At 45.2% G+C, this 20,341-nt stretch overlaps 1 protein-coding gene across 4 annotated transcripts in view; it reads right to left on the reverse strand.

Annotated features, from left to right (window-relative positions):
* Positions 1-20,341, reverse strand: part of LOC308297742 (receptor-type tyrosine-protein phosphatase delta) — a 221,035-nt gene that overhangs the window by 153,509 nt on the left and 47,185 nt on the right. For all 4 annotated transcript variants that reach the window (XM_080741304.1, XM_080741302.1, XM_080741303.1 and 1 more), the window contains exon 2: positions 17,804-17,980. In XM_080741304.1, the coding sequence (XP_080597430.1) occupies positions 17,804-17,897 (94 nt within the window). In that variant the 5' untranslated portion in view covers positions 17,898-17,980. The remainder of the gene's footprint in view (positions 1-17,803; positions 17,981-20,341) is intronic.

Here is a 20,341-nt window from a genome sequence, read left to right on the forward strand (position 1 = left end):
GTCATGATTAACAGGGACAATCAAGAAATCCAATCACAATGAAATACAATAAAAACTCAAATGAATTACTCAGTATACTCACATAACTCAAAGATCGGCTTACCAGGTTTACCCATGCCCCTAGCCTCTAAGCGTGGTGGGGTTCCTTACTTTGCCAGCTTGAATCAATTCGAATGGGTGAGTATTGTGATTCGGTGTGTAAGGGCGGCCATAGCTGAATGGTTAATGAGCCCGCCTAGGACTCCGGAGGTCCCAGAGGTCCCAGGTACGATTCCAGCTCTCAGCAATGTGTTGAAGTTTCCATGAGCAAGACACCTAACCCCTAACTGCTCCCCCTCCCGCGTTCACTCATCTGGGTTAAGCTGAACACTGAAGTTCCCCCGTGGGATAAGAAAAGTATGTAAATAATTGGTAGGACATGGTTAGGTACAGTAGTATTCCAAGGACCACCCCCCGCCCCCCCCCCCCCAATCTCTGCAACAGCTGATGTCTCCATCCTCATGCGTGTCCTTAAGCAAAACACTGAGCCTCTATCATCGACGCTACATTACAACATTAGTTTAATAGCTTAAAATGCCCACTCTCCCTCAAGTGGCTTTGCGACTACAGTCGCTGTTATCCCTCCCTGGGCTGGGAATAATGTTACCTTTTCATTAACATACTTACATTACTCAGCCAGACAGCAACCAGAGGCCATTCATATTATGTGGCTGAGTGGTTTATTGTGGGGCAAAGGTCATTGGATGCTTCAGATCTGTTTATGGGTAGGTCTGGTTCACAAACTTCGCATACGATATTGGAAGGCAGCAACGGAGAATGGGGTCTTGTGTGTCGACGGAACTAAATGAAGCCAATGTTTTTAGTTCCATCAACAAAGCCCTGTTTGAATGTATGCTGCCTTTGTATGTACATACAGTATATACAGTATGTGGAGCCGTTGATATGTGCTATATACTGTGCGTACAATACATATGTAAGCATCTATAGTATCACTGCACCTCCATATGTGCATGTAGAGTACTGCACACTGCCTAAAGTGCAAATCAGATGTGTGGGTGCAGTAGAATGGGTGCAATTACATATGTATGCGTGGGTGCGGACACAACCGCATGGTGCACAATTACATTTGTGTATCTGTGTCAGGCAAAGAGTGTTGCTTGAGCTCATGCTCTCAGATAAACCTGTGTCTCACTGCTATGCTTAACCACTTAAACCCTATGTATGTCAAATAGTTAAAATAGACAACCTATAAGCTCAACTCGATGCATTGTGAGCATGCAGATCCGCCATCGTTTTGCCAAATGTTCGCCTATTGTCACCAATTGACAAATTTGCACCTATTTTTTTGGCAAAACCTTCGCCTACTGTATACTACTGTACATGTCCAGAATAGGGACGTTAGGGTTCATGTGGTTAAGATCATGTCACATTATAAGTAGTCTCTCGATTACAGACTTCTGCATTGCTGCAAAGTGAAAAGAGCGACCGAACTTTTCCTTGACGATGGCTAGCCAGATTGCATTATAAGTGGTTGCTATAATCAGCAGTTAGACTTGTAAGACTTGCAGTTAGAGAATTGTGAGATGTAAGGGCCGAATGTAAGTTGGATTCTGCACCGCTAATGAGAGTCTAGGTGTCTCTCAAGGCAGCTGTTTATTACCACAACTCCTAAGAACCGAAGCATAACTCACGCCTTGGTGTGGGAAATGCTGTTTGTGGCCATGTATGTAACCGAGAGCCCTTGCTTGGTTCCTCGCTAAACCCTCGACTGGGTAATCACTGATGTCTGCTGGGCGTTGCCTTTCCATTCCCCCTGGAATCAGTGTAATTCGGGCCAAAAGAACACAAATAAGGCCTGCCGGCGTGAGACTTAATGGCAAAACTGCAGCCTCTCCTTTTTTTTTTGTGGACATCGCTGCCTGAGTAGTCGTGAGGAGGAAACGCACAGCCAATTAAAGCACGGCGAGTAATGAAAGGCAACGGATCATGCGGTGTGAAATTACTGTCTCCCTCTCTTTCTCCCGCCGGGCGGCGGTGAGGAGGGTGAGGCAGCGAAAGGGAGAGACAGACCTCTGATTACGTGTTATTTCTCGTCACTCTCTCTCTCTCTGAGGGATGCGAGGAGAGTGGGAAAATCTTCCAAATCTAATTTGGAAGGTGTACTTAAGGAAATCTATGTAGGCATAAATCCTGACATTATCGGTTCCGCTCGACAGATGCCCTCCCATATGCATACTCTGGTATTAACAATCCGCTGAAGGCAGAGCGGTTCGGTGGGGACGCGGATAGCGAGGAGTTGAACAATGAGCGGATGAGCAGAATACTCGCCCACCCCATCTTTTAATTCACAGCCAACGAGCGGTGTAAGACACCCAAACGCGTGGAACAAAGAATAAATGTCTGCGGTGTCAACATGGACCATCTCGCCCAAATCTTCTGTCACCCACTACCTCAGCTGTACATTAATTAGCTACACTTAACACAAAACATCCTTAATCATGGCTGGAGTGATGGAAGAGATCTGGGTAATTAATTAGGTGATGAGGGAATGATGAATGACACACAAGACGCTCCCATGGGAGAGGAGAGTAGTGATGCTGAGGGGAAACGGGGGCCTTCCGACGCAGGCTATGATGGATGCTGTATAAACACCTCATCAGCGGGCCCTGGGCCCGACTGTAATCGTGTGTATGTGCGTGTGTGTGCGTGTGTGTTCGTGTATGCATATTTCAGATTCCACTGTGGCGGCTAGATGGGCACTTAGTGCATTGCGCCATTAGTGTCGAGGACTTGGCTCAATTTCAAATAGAAAAAAAGAAAAAGAAAAAAAAAGAAACCTGTAGGTCTGACCACTGCATGGGGGTATTTGCACCCTTCAATGGTGGCGCTCGCCGCTCACTCTCGTTTGCCATAAACCACACTAAGACCATGTCGTCACAGTAAATCTCATCTCCCCAATGGCAAACGTCTCACTTGGTAATACTGTAGCCATCTTAACTGTGGTGCTTCAGGAGCCAGTGAGTGAGTTATAGTTATCTCATAACTAGAGAGAGCATTAACCTCTTTAAGGTTAACGGTCCCTCTATTTTTGGCATGTGTGGCATAGGTGGACAATTATATCCTATGTAGCCTAAGTATAAAATATGACCTTAAATAGTTAACCGTTTAACCTCGCCCACTCTCCATTCACTAAGGTAGACAGTGTTCAAAATGCTGGCGGATCAGTCAAACAAACACTGGAAAAGAACCCCTTTACCACACTTGATCAAAACGTTATATAGGGATCATTCTATGGTGATAACAGCTACCCCTAGACAGATTTCCAACAGTAAAGTCTAATCCCAACATTAAACTAAATTGTGATGGAAGGTACCAATATAATATAAACACAAGTTGTGTCTTAACTTAAAGCGCTGTTTCAAATCTGTACAGTAACAGTGAATGGAATTTGATTTACGTTCCTCGATCACTGATCAACAGAAAAAGATGAATTATAATAACTGGATGTCTATATCTCTTGGTCTGATTGGCAGACTGGTGGAATCATACTGCCTTGTGTCACAAATTGGGGGATCCTGGAAACTGACCTTTCCAAAATCACTGTATTCATCTGCCAGAAAATGGGTGATTATGCTCCCTCTTAGTTCGAATACATCTCTACCATGGTATTGAACAAGTTGCTGAGTGTGCGAGTGTCAAACAATTAAACAGAAGTGGGGAAGGATGAGAGAATGGGTGAGACACAGCGATGAGGTGAAAAAGCCAGCTCTTCACAGAAGCACTCAGTCCATCACTCTAAGGCATGGGAATCAATTGTGACAACGGGAGTCCAGGGCATAAAGATTCCCAATCGCCATCAAGTGCTAGAGAACTGCCGTGAGGTAAGAAGGTGGAGATGTAAGCTTTCTGTCTGGGCCCAGGAGACCGCCCTGAGGCACTCCGCGGAGATGAATGGTTTAGGCCATTAACCCTGCTGCAGTGCTCAACAGCCCCCACAGGCACGCAAATGTGCCCGTGTTGAGATCATTGTAATGCAACGCGCTCTGGGGACCTGAGTGGTGGGACCAAGGCAAGGCCCCAGGCCAGGTGTTGCCTGGTCACACACACACACACGCACGCGCACGCGCGCACGCACGCACACACGCACACACGCGCACACACACACACACACACACACACACACACACACACACACACACACACACACACACACACACACACACACACACACACACACACACTAGCACAGTGGTTCTCAACCTTTTCAGGCCGCGACCCCCCAAATAATCCTATATTAACCAGTAAGACTCCCTAATCGGGAGATAAGCGACCGTCAGGTCGCAGCGTGATTTTAGGGCAAAATCTGTAGGAGCAGTGTCCAAAAATGTGTTTGAAAAAATCGGCCTGATGGTGGCGCTATATGGGACAGATCCATGTTGATGACATGAGTGTAGACATAGTGTGTACCGATTTGTGTGATTTTAGGGCAAAATCTGTAGGAGCAGTGTCCAAAAATGTGTTTTGCAAGAATCGGCCTCATGGTGGCGCTAGAAGAGGGCCATGTGAGAAATGAGGGGTGGGGTCTCCGCGTTGCCTTGGCGGACGAATAGGTACCGGCCCCGGCTCTCCCGGACGCTCCTAGCCCGAGTTACGGCATTTTATGTGAGCTGCAGTGGAGGGGGTCCTCCACTGGGGGCGCCACCACTTTGGCATCCGTTCTGGAGCACCAGGAGTCGGTGGTCCCCGGGAATTCCCCGTGAGCAGCCCCGTTGGGGTGGTCATTTGGTCATTTTTGCACATTTGGTCATTTTTTACATCTGGGGGTCCCCCAGGGACCTGGGGGTCCCTGGAGCTCCGGGGGTCCTTGTATGTTGTAGTTTGGCAGGCAAGGAGTGTGTGTGCAAAATTTGGCATGGATCGGGGCAACGGTTGCGGAGATATGAGCAGGGCAATAGTGTGACGTGAGAGGTGTGACAGACAGACGGACGGACTGACTGACTGACTGACTCACAGTTTGTGGAGGTTTTGATAGTAAGTGCGACCTGACGGTCGCAATTATACTCTAGCACAGTGGTTCTCAACCTTTTCAGGCCGCGACCCCCCAAATAATCCTATATTAACTATTACATTTTGTATAACACAGTTCTATTGTGAAAATAGCAGATCTACATGCTCACAACACCTTTTTGTTGTGAGGCCATGCGAGCATGTAGATCGTCTATTTTCACAATTTCTGCCTCTAATATTTAACAATTTGGCCAATGTTTAATTTGTCATTTTAGAGGTATTAAAAAGTTGATTAAATTGCCACTTTGGAAATGTGCATATACCCTCTATACACTTAAACTTAACTTAACTTTGTTTACTCTTGAGTGAGAAAACAATGCTGCACATTAAAGGGGAAGACCACCCATTTTCAATATTGAAATATGTCATTAATATACCTTAGAGGAGTTGTGTGGAAATAGAAAAAAAGTTCCCCCCCTTCTGTGTTGCCTAGAACTGGAGGATTGATTTTGGGGTTTGTATTGTAAAGTACAACTTGATGACATCACACATTGTACTTTACAATACAAACCCCAAAATCAATCTTCCAGTTCTAGGCAACACAGAAAGGGGGGAACTTTTTTTCTATTTCCACACAACTCCTCTAAGTTATATTAATGACATATTTCAATATTGAAAATGGGTGGTCTTCCACTTTAAGCTAATCATCTGGGGACCCACCTAGGGAACCACTGCTCTAGCACACACACACACACACACACACACACACACACACACACACACACACACACACACACACACACACACACACACACACACACACACACACACACACACACACACACACACACACACACACACACACACACACACACACACACACACAATCCAGGGGCACAGGGTTTCAAATACATGACGATTGTCATGTTATATAACACTGCACACACACAATGAAGGTACTGTAGGCTTTATGAATTTCTGTCACTCAGATGAGAGCACACGTCGCAGCCACATGCAGGTGGCTTTGACATTTAAGAACATAAATCACTATAAGACATTTATAGCCACATGTCATGTTGCTCCACCATTATACATCACACTCTCTCAGATGGCCACTTGTTTCTCACTCCCATACTTCACATTGGGCGTCTACTAGGTAGAGATACAACAGTAATTTGAACTAATGGATTTAATCGGTTAGATTTTTGTAATTACAATAGATTTTAATAATAATGTATTTTTTCTTATTTTCAAAAATACTGAAAAAAGCAGATCTACATGCTAACAACAACACGTCACAATGCAACACGTTGTCGGCTTGTAGACCAGCCATTTGGGGTATTTTTGCACAAAACCGATGTGTGACAAAGTATACAATTGGTCTTAAGTGGTTAATGAGACTAACCGATTTAGTCAATTATAAAAAAAGAAATCGATTATCATTCGGAAAAGTGATCGATAGAACAATCTCAGAGAATTGATACTATAGTTGCAACCCTATCTACAATCCAGAGAGACTTGCTCCCCATTTCCTGGATAATATAGTGACACCTGTATGCAAATCCGGAAGAGACAGAACACCTAATATGGTCGCTTATCGTCAACGAGCAATAAGGCTGCACATAGATTGCCTTTGCTAGCCTGGAATCCAGTACTAAGCTTTTAATTGATCAGGTGTAATCCCACTTCAAACAAGCGTTTATTCTCACACAACTAACCGTTAGAAACGGCTTGCTTAGTCAATTAAGGCAAAAGAACAAAAATCAATACAATGTTGCAATGCTGCACTAATGAAAATTATGCCAATCGGCTATCTAATCAATTTGGACTGCTAAGATGAAGCTGACCATAATGAACCAGGGTCTCCATCATGGCGTGGCTACCTGGACTGAAACCAGTTCAAACCGGCAAGAGTCGATTCTCACACAGCCATTTTCCTCTGAGGGCTGACTCTGAGGAGGGTAAATGATATTAAACATGACGCTCGCCATCTTTTGGCACCTAGTCCACATTTCAAAGTAAATTGCCGTAAAAGCCTGAGATTGCTGTACGTGAGGCTGATGAATACGGTGAGTGCAGCTCCTTAGCGTTCAGTCTGCATACCGCAGTGAGATATAATCTACGCAGCGGGGGCTCATCCATTTAAGACCTGTCTGGTCCAATACTCCGAGAGCTGTGGCCGCAGCGTCAATCTATTAATTGCACTGGCACTGTGGTGAGGTCACGCAACACCCACATTGTTCTACGGCAGTGGTAACTTCCAACCACACATTATTACTACCACATACTGTGAGTAAATATGTTTTATTTACCTATATACAGTAGCACTTCTCACGGTGAGGGCAACGCAATAGGAATAAAAACACCATGAAGCATACCGTATACAACTACGGTATACAAAAGGTTATGAAATATCTTATTTATTTATCATATCAGCATTTCCCAGGCCCAACACGCTCATGTCCCAAGGCAAATGCTAGTCCATCAACACAGTGTGTTCTAGATGTGCTATTCTCACAATGAATACAGGTGTGCCGTGAGGTTTTTTGACTTGCCCGTTGGTGCACCTTAAGTCACTAAATGTTTGAAAACCGCTGCATCATGTACCATGTGAAGTGGGTGAGCTGCTTTAACGTTATGCCAAAGAAAGAGACGGGAATCACAGCAGGCATAAACCAGACAGATGCAAAACAGCTGGCAGTGCACACAACTCACCGGCTGATCTCCTCATCAAAGGCATGCTACAGGATGGGTCGTGTGCGTGTGTGAGTGCACGTGTGTGTGCATGGTTGTATGCGAGCGCATGTGTGTCTGCATGTGCGTGTGTGTGTGTGTTGCAAGGCGGGTTATGGCGAGCCACTTTAACATGGTTCGGCTACCCAAAAAACTGTGGCGGTGTAATGCGACACACATTTACTGAATAAATTAAATACATAAATAAAGGAACGTTAACTTGTCACTCTGAGTTCTCTCGCAGTACTTATCTTGTCAATATTTTCTGTCCCTTAACATTGAACGGCACACTGCTGTTACATCTTCTCTCCATATTCACGTCAATGTGTCTTGGAGACACACTAAGTGCACTTACACTTGGCATTAGACCTTTAATCACCTGCAACAGGCCATGCACAAAGCGGAAAGGGCGTCCGCGTTGCATTGTGAGTGCAGCGGGGGCAGAGGTGCTGTGAAAATTGCCTGGCCTTTGTGTGTCAGCGCCTCCCTGAGTGCGAGGTGGCTGAAGTGACTGCAATCATAGATCAGACTAATGGCCATAAAAACATACACTTGGGGGCGCAGATGCTGGAGAAATGGGCATTCATGGAGTTAATGATAGCCCCCCATGCGCACGCCCTTAAACATAATGGCACAGCATGTTGGCGAGGAGCTGTTGGTGCTGCTAGCTGACTTCAGCCAAAGGAAGCGATAATGATTACTGGACCGTCTTGATTCAACCGCCATGCGGCAAACAGCATCTTTGCGTCACCATGACAACCGTTTAAGTGAAGACGCAACGTTGTCACAAGGTCCTCGTCCTATCAAGTACGGTAGATTGTAATTAGGCACACTACAAAATCCTTAATGTCGATTTTGTACAATCATACTGTCTTTATGCATAAATCGCTATCAGTTCTCTAAATGATGTGCCCAAAATAGGGACAACAGATTGAACTAACACTCTTATAATGTACTGGCACTCCAAGACAAAGGCAACCCCGCCTATCTTAAGTATGAACAATATGCTAACACTATGTGTTGTAGAGCAGTACACGCTGCTTTTAGGATGTACTGTTCTAGGAACAAGTTTTCTACTGAGCGACTGGAGCCAACAATGAGATTTCCACTTGAGCAGTGTCCGGCACAATGATAAACGAGGGGGAGAGCAGAGGAATTACAATGATTTAAAGCTAGCTCAAAACCGATACCAGCTCCCTTCTTCTCTGGGCTTTAACGCCATTCTGTGCGGAAACACGAACATGCACGCTGTGTGTGCGTGTGTGTGTGTGTGTGTGTGTGTGTGTGTGTGTGTGTGTGTGTGTGTGTTGGTACAGCTACGTGTACAGCTGTGTGTGCTTATAATTGGATATCTGACAAGCGGTGTGTGTGTGTGTGTGTGTGTGTGTGTGTGTGTGTGTGTGTGTGTGTGTGTGTGTGTGTGTGTGTGTGTGTGTGTGTGGGGGGGGGGGGGGGTAGCTGGGTGGATGCTCTTTTGAGTACATTCTGTGCATTCATGTGTGTGCATGTGTGTGTAGTATGTTTATCCACGCATTCATGCATTTCTGTCTGTGTGTGCGCCAGTGTGTTACTACCGCGTAACAGAGAAAAAGACTCAATTTAAATCGAATTAGCATGCAGGCAAATTAAGCAAAGGGGATTTAATTTGAACTGTTGTAAAAATGCTAATTTCAGTACAGCCCGGAAGCTCATATGCAAATACAACACAATTTTACAATAACTCATATTAGGCCAGGCATGCATAAAGCACACATATTACAGCCCTAGCTGTCTCATCTGGGGAATATAGAACCATTAGCCAATGCACCCCCTAAAAGGTTGCTTAGTGTTCAGGTGTGCACATGCAAGCTAATGTGCATTCTTCCATGTGTGACACATTGTTTATGTTATGAATATGCGACTTCAAAACCTACAATGAACCTGCTTTCCAAAGGCAGGAAAACTATATTCAATGGTCAGTGCAATGTTGCCAGAACTCCAAAGAGCTCCTGATGGTGCAGTAGGGGGTATTTGATAGCAGCTGTGGTGACTCTGTGCCTCTTTCATATCTAATCCAGAACCAATCATGGGAAGCTTGTACCTCGTAGCCAAAAATCAGTTGCACATTGTCTGAAAGCTCTGTCTAATTTGACCGCTGTGTCTCCTGCCTTACAGACCGCTTCAGAGTTGTGAGAACATGGCCACAGGGGCGTCACAAGGGGGGGGGGGGAAAGTGACACTGAGTGCCGCGCTGCGAGCTTGTAGATCTGCTATTTTTGAAAAGTCGTGAAAAAGTGTGCAAATCTTGTAACTCAAATTTTGCTTCTCGTGTCCCTGGAACTAAATATTTTGAGATGGGGTGGGTCCGTGGCCAAATACATATCATTTTGGGTGTCCTTCACAGCATGAAAAGGTTTGAGCACCACTGACATAGAAACATAGGTTTTTCCAAAAACTTTAGAAGGATTTGATCTACAAGATCGGAGCTTGTATATCTGCTATTTTTCAATATTTAAAGCACAACATAATGCATAATAATGCGTCTAAATGGGTTAAACCCCCTCCCCCTATGAAGAACATAAGCCGGCAGTTCTGTTTAGGTGGCATAGGAATTGTCTAGCATAAGGAGCTCCAATTCTCCCCTCCCTACGCAACGCCTGGAGAGAAACAGTCAACGTTTAAAAGGCATTTGTGTTTACATTCCCACGTGGTTCACCTTCACTGGTTCGAAAAGGGATGTGCAGAGCATGCAAATGTCTGCTAACATATTGTGTGTACTACTATCTGTACATGTGCACTAGGACTGGGCAAAATATCAATACGATATGGTAGTGAGACTATAATGAGAGTGAGAGACATTATCTGGAATTTGGGATATTATATTTAGGCCATATGGCATATTTTGAACAATAACAATAAAAATAACATTTATGTTATTGTAACAATACAATATTATTATGACAATATCAATATTGAGGTATTTGGTGGAACACATATTTGATTGTCAATATTGGCAAGCCCTAATGTACATACATGCATGTGCCTAGATGTACACAGTAAGTGTTAAATGAGTGCGATGAAGCCTAGATGTTTACCAAAGCTGGATTGAGCCTGTCGATAGTCATTTAAAGTGTTGAGAAGAAGAGAGCTGGCTGGCCCACTGGGACACACCATGCCATCCACCACCAGTACAAACAATCAATTAAAACACAATTAGGCCCTCAGGTTTAGCGTGGCCAGGCACAGTGCAATGTGCATGTACAGTGTCTGGGTAACGGGATGTCGGTATAAGCAAGAGTCCTTTTAGATGTGAATCCTCAAATATAATCATAAGATAAGCATCCAATCATATTAAAAAGCAAGACAGAAAACACGCACGCACGCACGCACGCACGCACACACGCACACACGCACACACACACACACACACACACACACACACACACACACACACACACACATTTATGACGTCATATTGATTATGATGTCTTTGTTTTTAGTTTGACTGATGTCTGTTGTTGTCAACTAAATTCAATGAATGGGCTAAAACTGGGTGAAAACAACAGGGAATTCCTGAACACAATATGACGCAATATTTTATGCTTTAACTATTGAAAAATAGCAGATATACAAGCTCACAGCGCGGCACCGAGTGCCGCGCTGCGAGCTTGTAGATCTGCTATTTATGAAAAATCGTGAAAATTAGCATTTTGACCCGATTCTATAAGTGTCTTTTGAATCCTTCTAAAGTTTTTTTTTAAAAAACCCATGTTTCTATGTCAGCAATCTGGCAAAGAAAAGGTCCTTTTCACTTAACTGGAGCTCAGTTAGTCTGTTCTTGAGAGACTTTTTTATGTGAAGGACCCCCAAAATGATATTTATTTGGCCACGGACCCCCATTTCAAAATATCTAGTTCCAGGGACCACCCAGAAGCAAAATTTGAGTTACAAACGTTCGCTTTGAAAATACATATATTCAAAGCTTTGCACACATTTTCACGACTTTTTCAAAAATAGCAGATCTACAAGCTCGCAGCGCGGCACTCGGTGCCGCGCTGTGAGCTTGTATATCTGCTATTTTTCACTGGTTAAAGCATCCAATAATTCTAGGCCTAAATGGGTTAAGAAAGAATGGCAGCATTGTAAAGCGTGTAGAGTGTAGGGGTGGTCCTTCATGTTATGACAATATGAGGATTGGTCGTAAAAGCAGTGGGCGTTTGTTTGTGCCGTGGTTTTCTCCATTGTGGTTTTTCTCCAAGTCCATTCAATGAATCTAGATTTCCCCTGTCATATCAGTAGGAGGAGATCTCTGATTGTCTGGCTGTGCGAGACAAACTTCCTCGGCCTACTGGCGATGTGCACCAGAAATCTGACGCTGATCAGTCCAGTGGTTTGCTAGATTAGCCACGGCCAGACACACAGCCAGGCAGACACATGCACAAACAGTGGTGGAAAAAGACCTCAAGGGTTTTACTTAAGTAAAAGTATCAATACTGGAATGTAGAAATACTCTGTTACAAGTACAAGTCCGGTATTCAAAATGTACTTGAGTAAAAGTATGAAAGTGTTGGCATCAAAATGTACTTAAAGTACCAAAAGTAAAAGTACAAAATGTTTGAAAATAGCAGATCTACAACGCAGGGCTAAAGTGGTTTATGTACAGTATGTTTTACCAAAGTTATAATTTATATCTGCAAAGTAACAAGTAACTAAAGTTTTAGAATGAATGTAGCAGAGTAAAAGTATAATATTTGGATCCGAGATGTAGTGGAGTAGAAGTAAAAGTATTGGAAATTGGAAGTACTCCAAATACCTTAAAATTGTACTTAAGTACAGCACGTAAGTAAACGTACTTAGTTACTTTTTTACACCACTGCGCACAAACAAGCCAACGCACACAGACGAACGCTCTTCTGAATGGCTCGTCCCCTAGGTGCCACGCCATGAAAATCGGGGGGGGGGGGGATCTTGGAACAATCAGCCATTGTCATGGAGTTTCGATATCGCCAAATCAGAGTGCAGCCAGTTAATGGCCAGATAATTCAATCGTCCAATCGTAAAAACATGGGGGGAAAACAGCCCGTGATTCAGTTACGCACAGAGCCAACGTCATCACAGCCCTCCAGGAGGTCTTGTTTTTCTTCTTTCCGTGGGCCAAGCGAACCCTCCGTCAGGTTAACCCAATCAGAACGGGTACCATTGAAAAATAGCAGATATACAAGCTCACCGCGAGCTAAAATCATGAGAAAAATCATGAAAATTTGAATTTTGACCCGATTGTATAAGTGTCTTTTGAATCCTTCTAAGATTTTTTGAAAACTGGATTTTTTTCATTTAACTGGAGCTCAGTTAGTCTGTTCTTGAGAGACTATTATGTCAGTGGTTCTCAAACCTTTTCATGTGAAGGACCCCCAAAATGATATGTATTTGGCCACGGACCCCCATCTCAAAATATTTAGTTCCAGGGACCCCCCAGAAGCAAAATTTGAGTTACAAACGTTCGCTTTGAAAATACATATATTCAAAGATTTGCACACATTTTCACGACTTTTTCAAAAATAGCAGATCTACAAGCTCGCAGCGCGGCACTCGGTGCCGTGCTGTGAGCTTGTATATCTGCTATTTTTCACTGGTTAAAGCATTCAATAATTCTAGGCCTAAATGGGTTTAATGAACAGCTCGCCACAAAAAACTACGCCTGTGCTTCATCTCTTCCAAGGTGCTGCTGCCTAACGCCTCTAGTCTCCTCTATCATCTTCTCTCACAACAGAGGGATTGTTTGTTACCTCCTTCCCTAACCCCCCCGCCCCCCCCCCCTCTCTCTCTCTCTCTCTCTCCCCCATCTCTCTCTGTCCTCTTGGCTCGCCAGGGACAATTATGCCCCTCTTTCAAGCAATTGCAGAGCCCAATTTGCCACACAAATTAAATGGGCTGCGCGTTAGAAGAGAGAAAACGAGAGGGCAAAGCAGAGAGGGAGAGAGAGAGAGAGAGAGAGAGAGAGAGAGAGAGAGAGAGAGAGAGAGAGTGTGTAAAGACAAAACAATGACAAAATGAAAATGATCAACAGACCAAAACACAAACAAAAAAACCTTCTAAGTTCCAAGAAACCACCGATATATTCTCCAGAATCTACAAAGATGCAGCCAGCAACATAATATATCTGCTACTGACACATTTCGCAAGAGACCAATTTTGCCGGTGACAGTCCCATTAGGGCCAATTCTAATGAGTCTGCATGGAATGCGCGCGCGTGTATGTATGCGTTTGTGTTTGTGTGTGTGTGTGCGTTTCTCATGAGGGGAGGGGTTGGGTGAGGGCGATTTGCCTCTTCTTTTTGCAGGGAGAGGCTGAGGCATCCAGCCGGGCACACAGGACTGGCACTGAGGACTGTGCCATCTGTTGAGCAGGCCGACTCAGCCATTTTCCTCTCTCACGTGTCTCATATCCTCCACCATGTCCAAGCCCGGGGGCTAGCGCATATTGACACACACACAGCCACACACACGCACACGCATACACCCGAATGTATTAAGGGAACCAACAGAGGGCAGCCCCCTACCCCAGCCCCCGTTGATAACTCGGTGGGTTTTTCATGCAGGACAGGGGAACCGGGGGTGAGTCTGGAGCAGACAAAAAAAAACTACGTGGAAGGTCTTTCTTGTGCGCGCTTGCAGATGGCGGACGACGGAGAGCCCCGGAGCGACTTGGGGCTGTTTACGCGCATGCAGATGCACACAGGAGGAAATTGAGGAGCTGCCCAGAGGCGCTGGCACGGGGCTGCCATGCCCGCTCCAAAACATCAGGGATGGGAGGGGGCGGGAAGGAAAACAGCGTTGATTTCGTCGACTAAAACTATGATGAAGAATGTTTGTCGACTGCGCTTTTTTTCACTGACGAAAACTAAATAAAAACTAAGCTGTGATGTCTAAAACTAAGACTAAATATATTGACAATTTCGTCAACAAAATAAAAACTAGACTAAAACGTTAGGGAGGGACTATAGTGGAGAAGAGAGTCATTTTATGTTTGGTTGCTCTCAGGTGTTGCGTGCTGAAAATAGCCGATCTACAAGCTCACAACGCGCCGCAGCGCGACGCGTTGTGAGCTCAAATGAACACAACCGCCCGTCTGTTTGTGGGTGGGGAAGCCGGCAGGGGAGGGCATTCTCTGTTGCTGCACTAGTAGCGACTCCTGCAGGTGGGCCAGGGTGCTGGCTTATCTGAGAAGGATGTTATGTTTATCTACATGCGTTATGAAGCAACTGGCATCTCCATGTGTACCAGAGTAGCCAGGGTTGTCTAAATCAGTGGTTCCCAAACTATTTTGCTCGAGACCCAAAAGAGAAAGAGAAATGATGAAGTAGTGAAAATAGCAGATCTACAAGCTCAAGCTCAAGTTGTGAGCTTGTAGTTTGGCTATTTTTTTTCATGTAATTCCTTTGATTTCATGAATTTCTTCTGAAAAATTATAGATTTTCTTCCTGAAAACCATTGCTTTGAGTGGTGACCCATACAAAATGGGTCCGCGACCCACAAATGGGTCCCGACCCAGTGCTTGGGAAACAGTGGTCGAAATCCTCTTCAGACCAACGAGTAGGGGTTGGCAGTGACAGTGACATTGGCAATGACCAAAATCTAAAGGAAAACGATATGTATACGTTATGACATTTAAACAGTTGATTTAAAAAAATGATTTACCACATTAGACAAAGGTTTTTTTTGTGACTATGACCCAACTTCCATGCTCTTCTTAAATTTCACTATCACCAGACCAGACACTTTGTCACGAACATCACATCACGCATGTACCGTAGCGGCATGAAAGGTTGATAGGTCTACTTTTGAGTGGGCAAGAAGACAGACAGAACAAACACTGTTCTTGACCGCTTGGCTTAAGGCCACGTCGTAAAAAATGGGGGGCAAATGGCAAATGCTAATACCCCCCAGGCTGACGCGCGCTGGGCTCCCCTAAATGGCTCTTAGCTGGTCGTCCGTAGGGAGCATTATCTCTCGCAGACGCGACGTGACATGTCGCCTCCTCCTCCTCCCCGTAACCTTCTAACTGCAAATCCTCTCACAGCCCCTCAGTCATTATTGGACCACCGCTGTGACAGCCTCGCGGTGAGTTTGTTTTGAGTTTGAAATGATGACCCAGCACAGCTGTCCGTGTGCATGTGTGCGTGTGTGTCCGTGTGCATGTGTGCGCGCGCGCGCGCGCGCGCGTGCGTGCGTGCGTGCGTGCGTGCGTGCGTGCGTGTGTGTGTGTGTGTGTGTGTGTGTGTCAATATGGGCTGGGGGGGAGGGGGTCAACAGCTGCAACAGCCACAGGGAAGTGGGCCACAATTAAGGTGAGGGTTGGGGTGGATGGGTGAGAAGGACATAGGCGTCAGGATTCAGTGTAGTTGAGGGTGGCGTGGGGTGGGGGTGGGGGTTGGGGGACTGCATTTGTCTGGGTCTCCGTTACATCTGAGCTCAAATTCAGCTGTGGAATGTCTGGGTACACACATCTGTCATCACGGCAGTCGTCTGCCTGGGAGATTCTTTTTGACCGAAACCGTCTATTCCTGCGCTCAATTTTCCCCTCTTCGTTTGCTTAAACCTACTGTTATTATGCAATCTTTCCGGGGGAAGATAGCTCCCTAAACAGCCACCCGCAATGGCGGCGTTTATCGGCCATTAGCGCCGTTTTGGGAAGATCTCGTAATTAAATTGTGTCAATAAATCCGAGTGCCGCACATAAAACCCGGAACAAATGGGGAATACATTTCTCCAGCCTCATTCCCACCGGGTAACATATGCAGGGAGAGAGGGAGCGAGGACAAAATAAAAACATATTTTGAACAGATTGCAAGGAACATTTCTCAAGCACCAAGTCACAAAGTCCTGCCTATCAATTTCACTTTGCGCTGCTCTCTGCTATATGACCTTGGGTGAATGATCCCTCTATTCAGAGATATTCAGCCGCACAGAGAGGGATTTCTGTTGGTGCAAAGGCAATAAAACTTGAGTTCATCCCGGTGTGACTTGGAGAGTTAATGAATCATGGATCTTAGTGTAAAAAAAAAGGAGGGTGGGGGGTGGGGGGGGGAGGGGCAGGAGGTGAGGGGGCTGAGTGCTGGTGGTTGCAGGGATTGAACTCAATGGGGTTTGAAAACTGCTGTAACACCTCAATGGGCAGGTGTCTGATGTCAAGCAACTCAATACCAATGGATTCTCATCATCGGTTTCAAGATTGAAACCTGTGTATATAACTGTGTGAGGAGACCCCCCCCCCCCCCCCCCCTTCTTTCTTTCGGGAGGAGGGGTGGAGCGGCTGTGAGATGAAGAAACATACAGTGGGGGAGCGTTGTGAGATTGCTGCTTATAGATGTCCTCACCACATATGCTGTATTACCAGTGGTTCCCAAACCTTTTAGCCTGTGACCCAAAAGAGAGATTAGACGTTTGCCCCAGACCCAAACTGGGATGGTGTTTTTTACTGGTGTTTCAGTCCGAGTGTGGGGAAAGGGTGCGTTCGGAAATGCGCACCGGACTGCGCGGGCGTTTATCGTGGGCTTGCCCAGGCCTTACGGCCTGGGCATAAATATAACGATTGCATTCACCACGGCTTCGTAACGCCTGCGGCGCTCGGGGGCGAAGAGCAGGACCAAGGTCCGCTGGCCTTCGCGCCGCTTGCAATGTCGTGGACAATAAAACGAGCGCACCCTTTCATACACTCTGACTGAATCACCAGTAAAAAACACTCTCTCGACCCAAACTAGTGAAAACAGCAGATCTACATGCTCATAGATCAGCTATTTTCACTACTTCTTAGACATTTGTTTTCTAATTTATGGATTTATTATATCTTAGATTTCTTTTATTTATTAATGAAATTTCTGCTTTTTGCGGATTGTTTTTAGATTTTTTTTGTGAAAAAAATGTAGGAAACCAAAACTCAAGGGACCCATAAAAATGTGTCCGCGGTCCACAAACGGGGCCCCGACCGAGTGTTTGGGAACCAGTGCTGTATGCACACACACACGTCATTCGATTCCACAGCACACAGCTTCCATGTCCTCCAGCGGGTGTTGGTTCAGACTTACTTTCGGCGTCGGCGAGGAGCAGCGTCAGACCCAGGACGATCAGCAGCAGCTCGGGCCTGGCTCTGTGCATGGTGGGACAGCTTGGCACCAGCATGCTTTGGCAGCCTCGGTGGCGCTGGCTCACAGTGCCCTGTGAGTCAGTCTGGTCTGATTTCTCAGATGCAGGGTATTCACAGCCTGCACAGGAGGGAGAGAGAGGCAGAGAGAGAGGGAGAGTGGTGGTGGGGGGTGGAAGGAGGGAGGAAGGGGAGAGAGAGAGAGAGAGAGAGAGAAAGAGAGAGAGAAACGGAGGGAATGAATGAAACAAAGCTGTTTGGCTCCATGGGCTTTATCTATCTCCGCACATTTCTGATACACACACACACACACACACCACACACTCGCGGCTGCAGCTGACAGCGGAAGCGGAGAGGCTGATGTGCTCGCAGGCTATGTTCTGACAGTTCTCTAAACGGAATAGTCAGTTCACACATTGCTCTCTCTCTCTCTCTGTGTGTGTGTGTGTGGTGTGTGTGTGTGTGTGTGTGTGTGTGTGTGTGTGTGTGTGTGTGTGTGTGTGTGTGTGTGTGTGTGTGTGTGTGTGTGTGTGTGTGTGTGTGTGTGTGTGTGTGTGTGTGCGTGCGTGCGTGTGCAGGAGGGACCTCACACAGATGCGAGAGAGCACACACACACAAAACAGGAGTTGGTCTGCGTAGCTTTGGTCATGTGCACAAACTAAATGTAGCGTAGTTCATTTAAAGACCTCTTCGCATCAGGGCTGATGTGCACCGAAACGCTTTATGTGGTGCCATCTCCACTCACTTGACAGCATCCTGCAAACCATACCGAATTAGAACTTGCCTTTATAAATGTTCATTTTATGGTTAATAATAATAATAAATCATATAATTATTATCATTATAAAAACAAGAAGAAGAATGCTAACAATAAGCTAAAACTACTTAACACTGATATTTTGATTACACAAAACCTATTGAGATTTTGTTAATAAAGTGGGCGTATACCCGGCACAGTAGATTTGTATATTTGATATTTCTTCACTATTGTTTGGCAATTTTAATGTAGAAATAGTGCTTGAGTGGTTCATCTGTTCATTTGGCATTACTGAATAATAATAAACATTTTACAGAGTAGTAAGACTGTGTTACAGAAGCAGGTGTATCTTGAGTTTTGGACTTGCCATTCCTCATTTTTTTTGGACAGCATAATGTACGTTTTGTTGAGGGTGTATATATATACTGGTGTGCATTCTGTTGAATGTATGTTGTTCATTATTGATGGTGCTTGTGGGTGTCTTTAGCCTGCTGTATCTACAGTACCCTTTCTTGCCCTGTATCTGTATCTTGACTGTGATACTTGGCTGTTCTGCCTTTGGCGACTGAATTTCCCTGGCAGGATCCATAAAGGTCTTATCCCATCTTATCTTGGCGTGCCTTGGCCACAACAAAAGTTTGAAAACCACTGACCGAACTGCCTCTAAATGGATTAGAGGTGAAATGAAATGCAGCACAAACATGCACTGAGTGATTAGACTTGGCTTCAGTGGACATCTGGCCTCTTTTATAAAAATGTTGGTTGGAAAAGAAACACATTCTATATGCCACGAGTTGGCACGGTTAGCGCCCGTGCTTTTTTTACTGGAGCCTTCATCAATAGGGCCACGACGCGGATGAAAAAAAAATCAATGTGACACAGTGAGCTGGTATTAGCTGCTGACCAACTCAATCCGTTGTCATCCATTTGCTTAAGCTGGAGCCTGATCCGTAGTGATGGATGCTCTGTGGTAGTCTTCAGCTCATAACACAGCTGGCAGCTAATCCAGTGTGTGAGCACTGATGACATATGGTTTGTTAGCAGGCTAGCTGGCCGGGCTAGTTTATCTCAGCACGGCTCTGTTGTCTTTTACACTTAACTTGAGCAGCCGTCGGGCTTCATGCAGAATGACACGGACACATTGCATCACTGACCTCTCTGGATTTGTCATTTAGCCTAAAAGCTAGTGCTGCGCGTGAACTGCTGCTCACAGCTGGTTGCTAATCTGGTGTTTGAGCCTTGATGACATAATGTTAGTTAGCTTGAAAGCTATAGTCTTCTTAACTCATCTTCAGAAATTAGCACAGCTGACTGGGTGAACTTGGCCGTAGTAGCCTACTCTTTGAGCCAATCTGTTTCTTGAACATCTGTCATTTAACAACTACCCACACGCTGCTAGACATAGGTTATATCCACTACTGTAGTCAAAACACAAACAAAACAAATAAACCAAATGGAATCCAATAATATACACTTAAGATCGGATATCTTTGTTAACTTGTTGTATTCAACAGAATTCTTTCAAAGAACAAATCAAATACCTTGGCCCAATCAGAGGCAGACAATTACAAACTAGCTAATTTCCCGGTTACCAATCATCCTTACGAACTTCCCTCCCTCCTTTATTTCCGCGGGCTGAAAATGGCAGAAAAGACGAGGAGATAGCACACCTGTCACACTCGATTTGTGTCATAGGGAGATAGACAGGACTACCTGTCCCCAATG

This window comes from Nannobrachium achirus (assembly GCF_963921795.1).
Source record: "Nannobrachium achirus genome assembly, chromosome: 14".
Lineage (NCBI taxonomy): Eukaryota > Metazoa > Chordata > Actinopteri > Myctophiformes > Myctophidae > Nannobrachium > Nannobrachium achirus.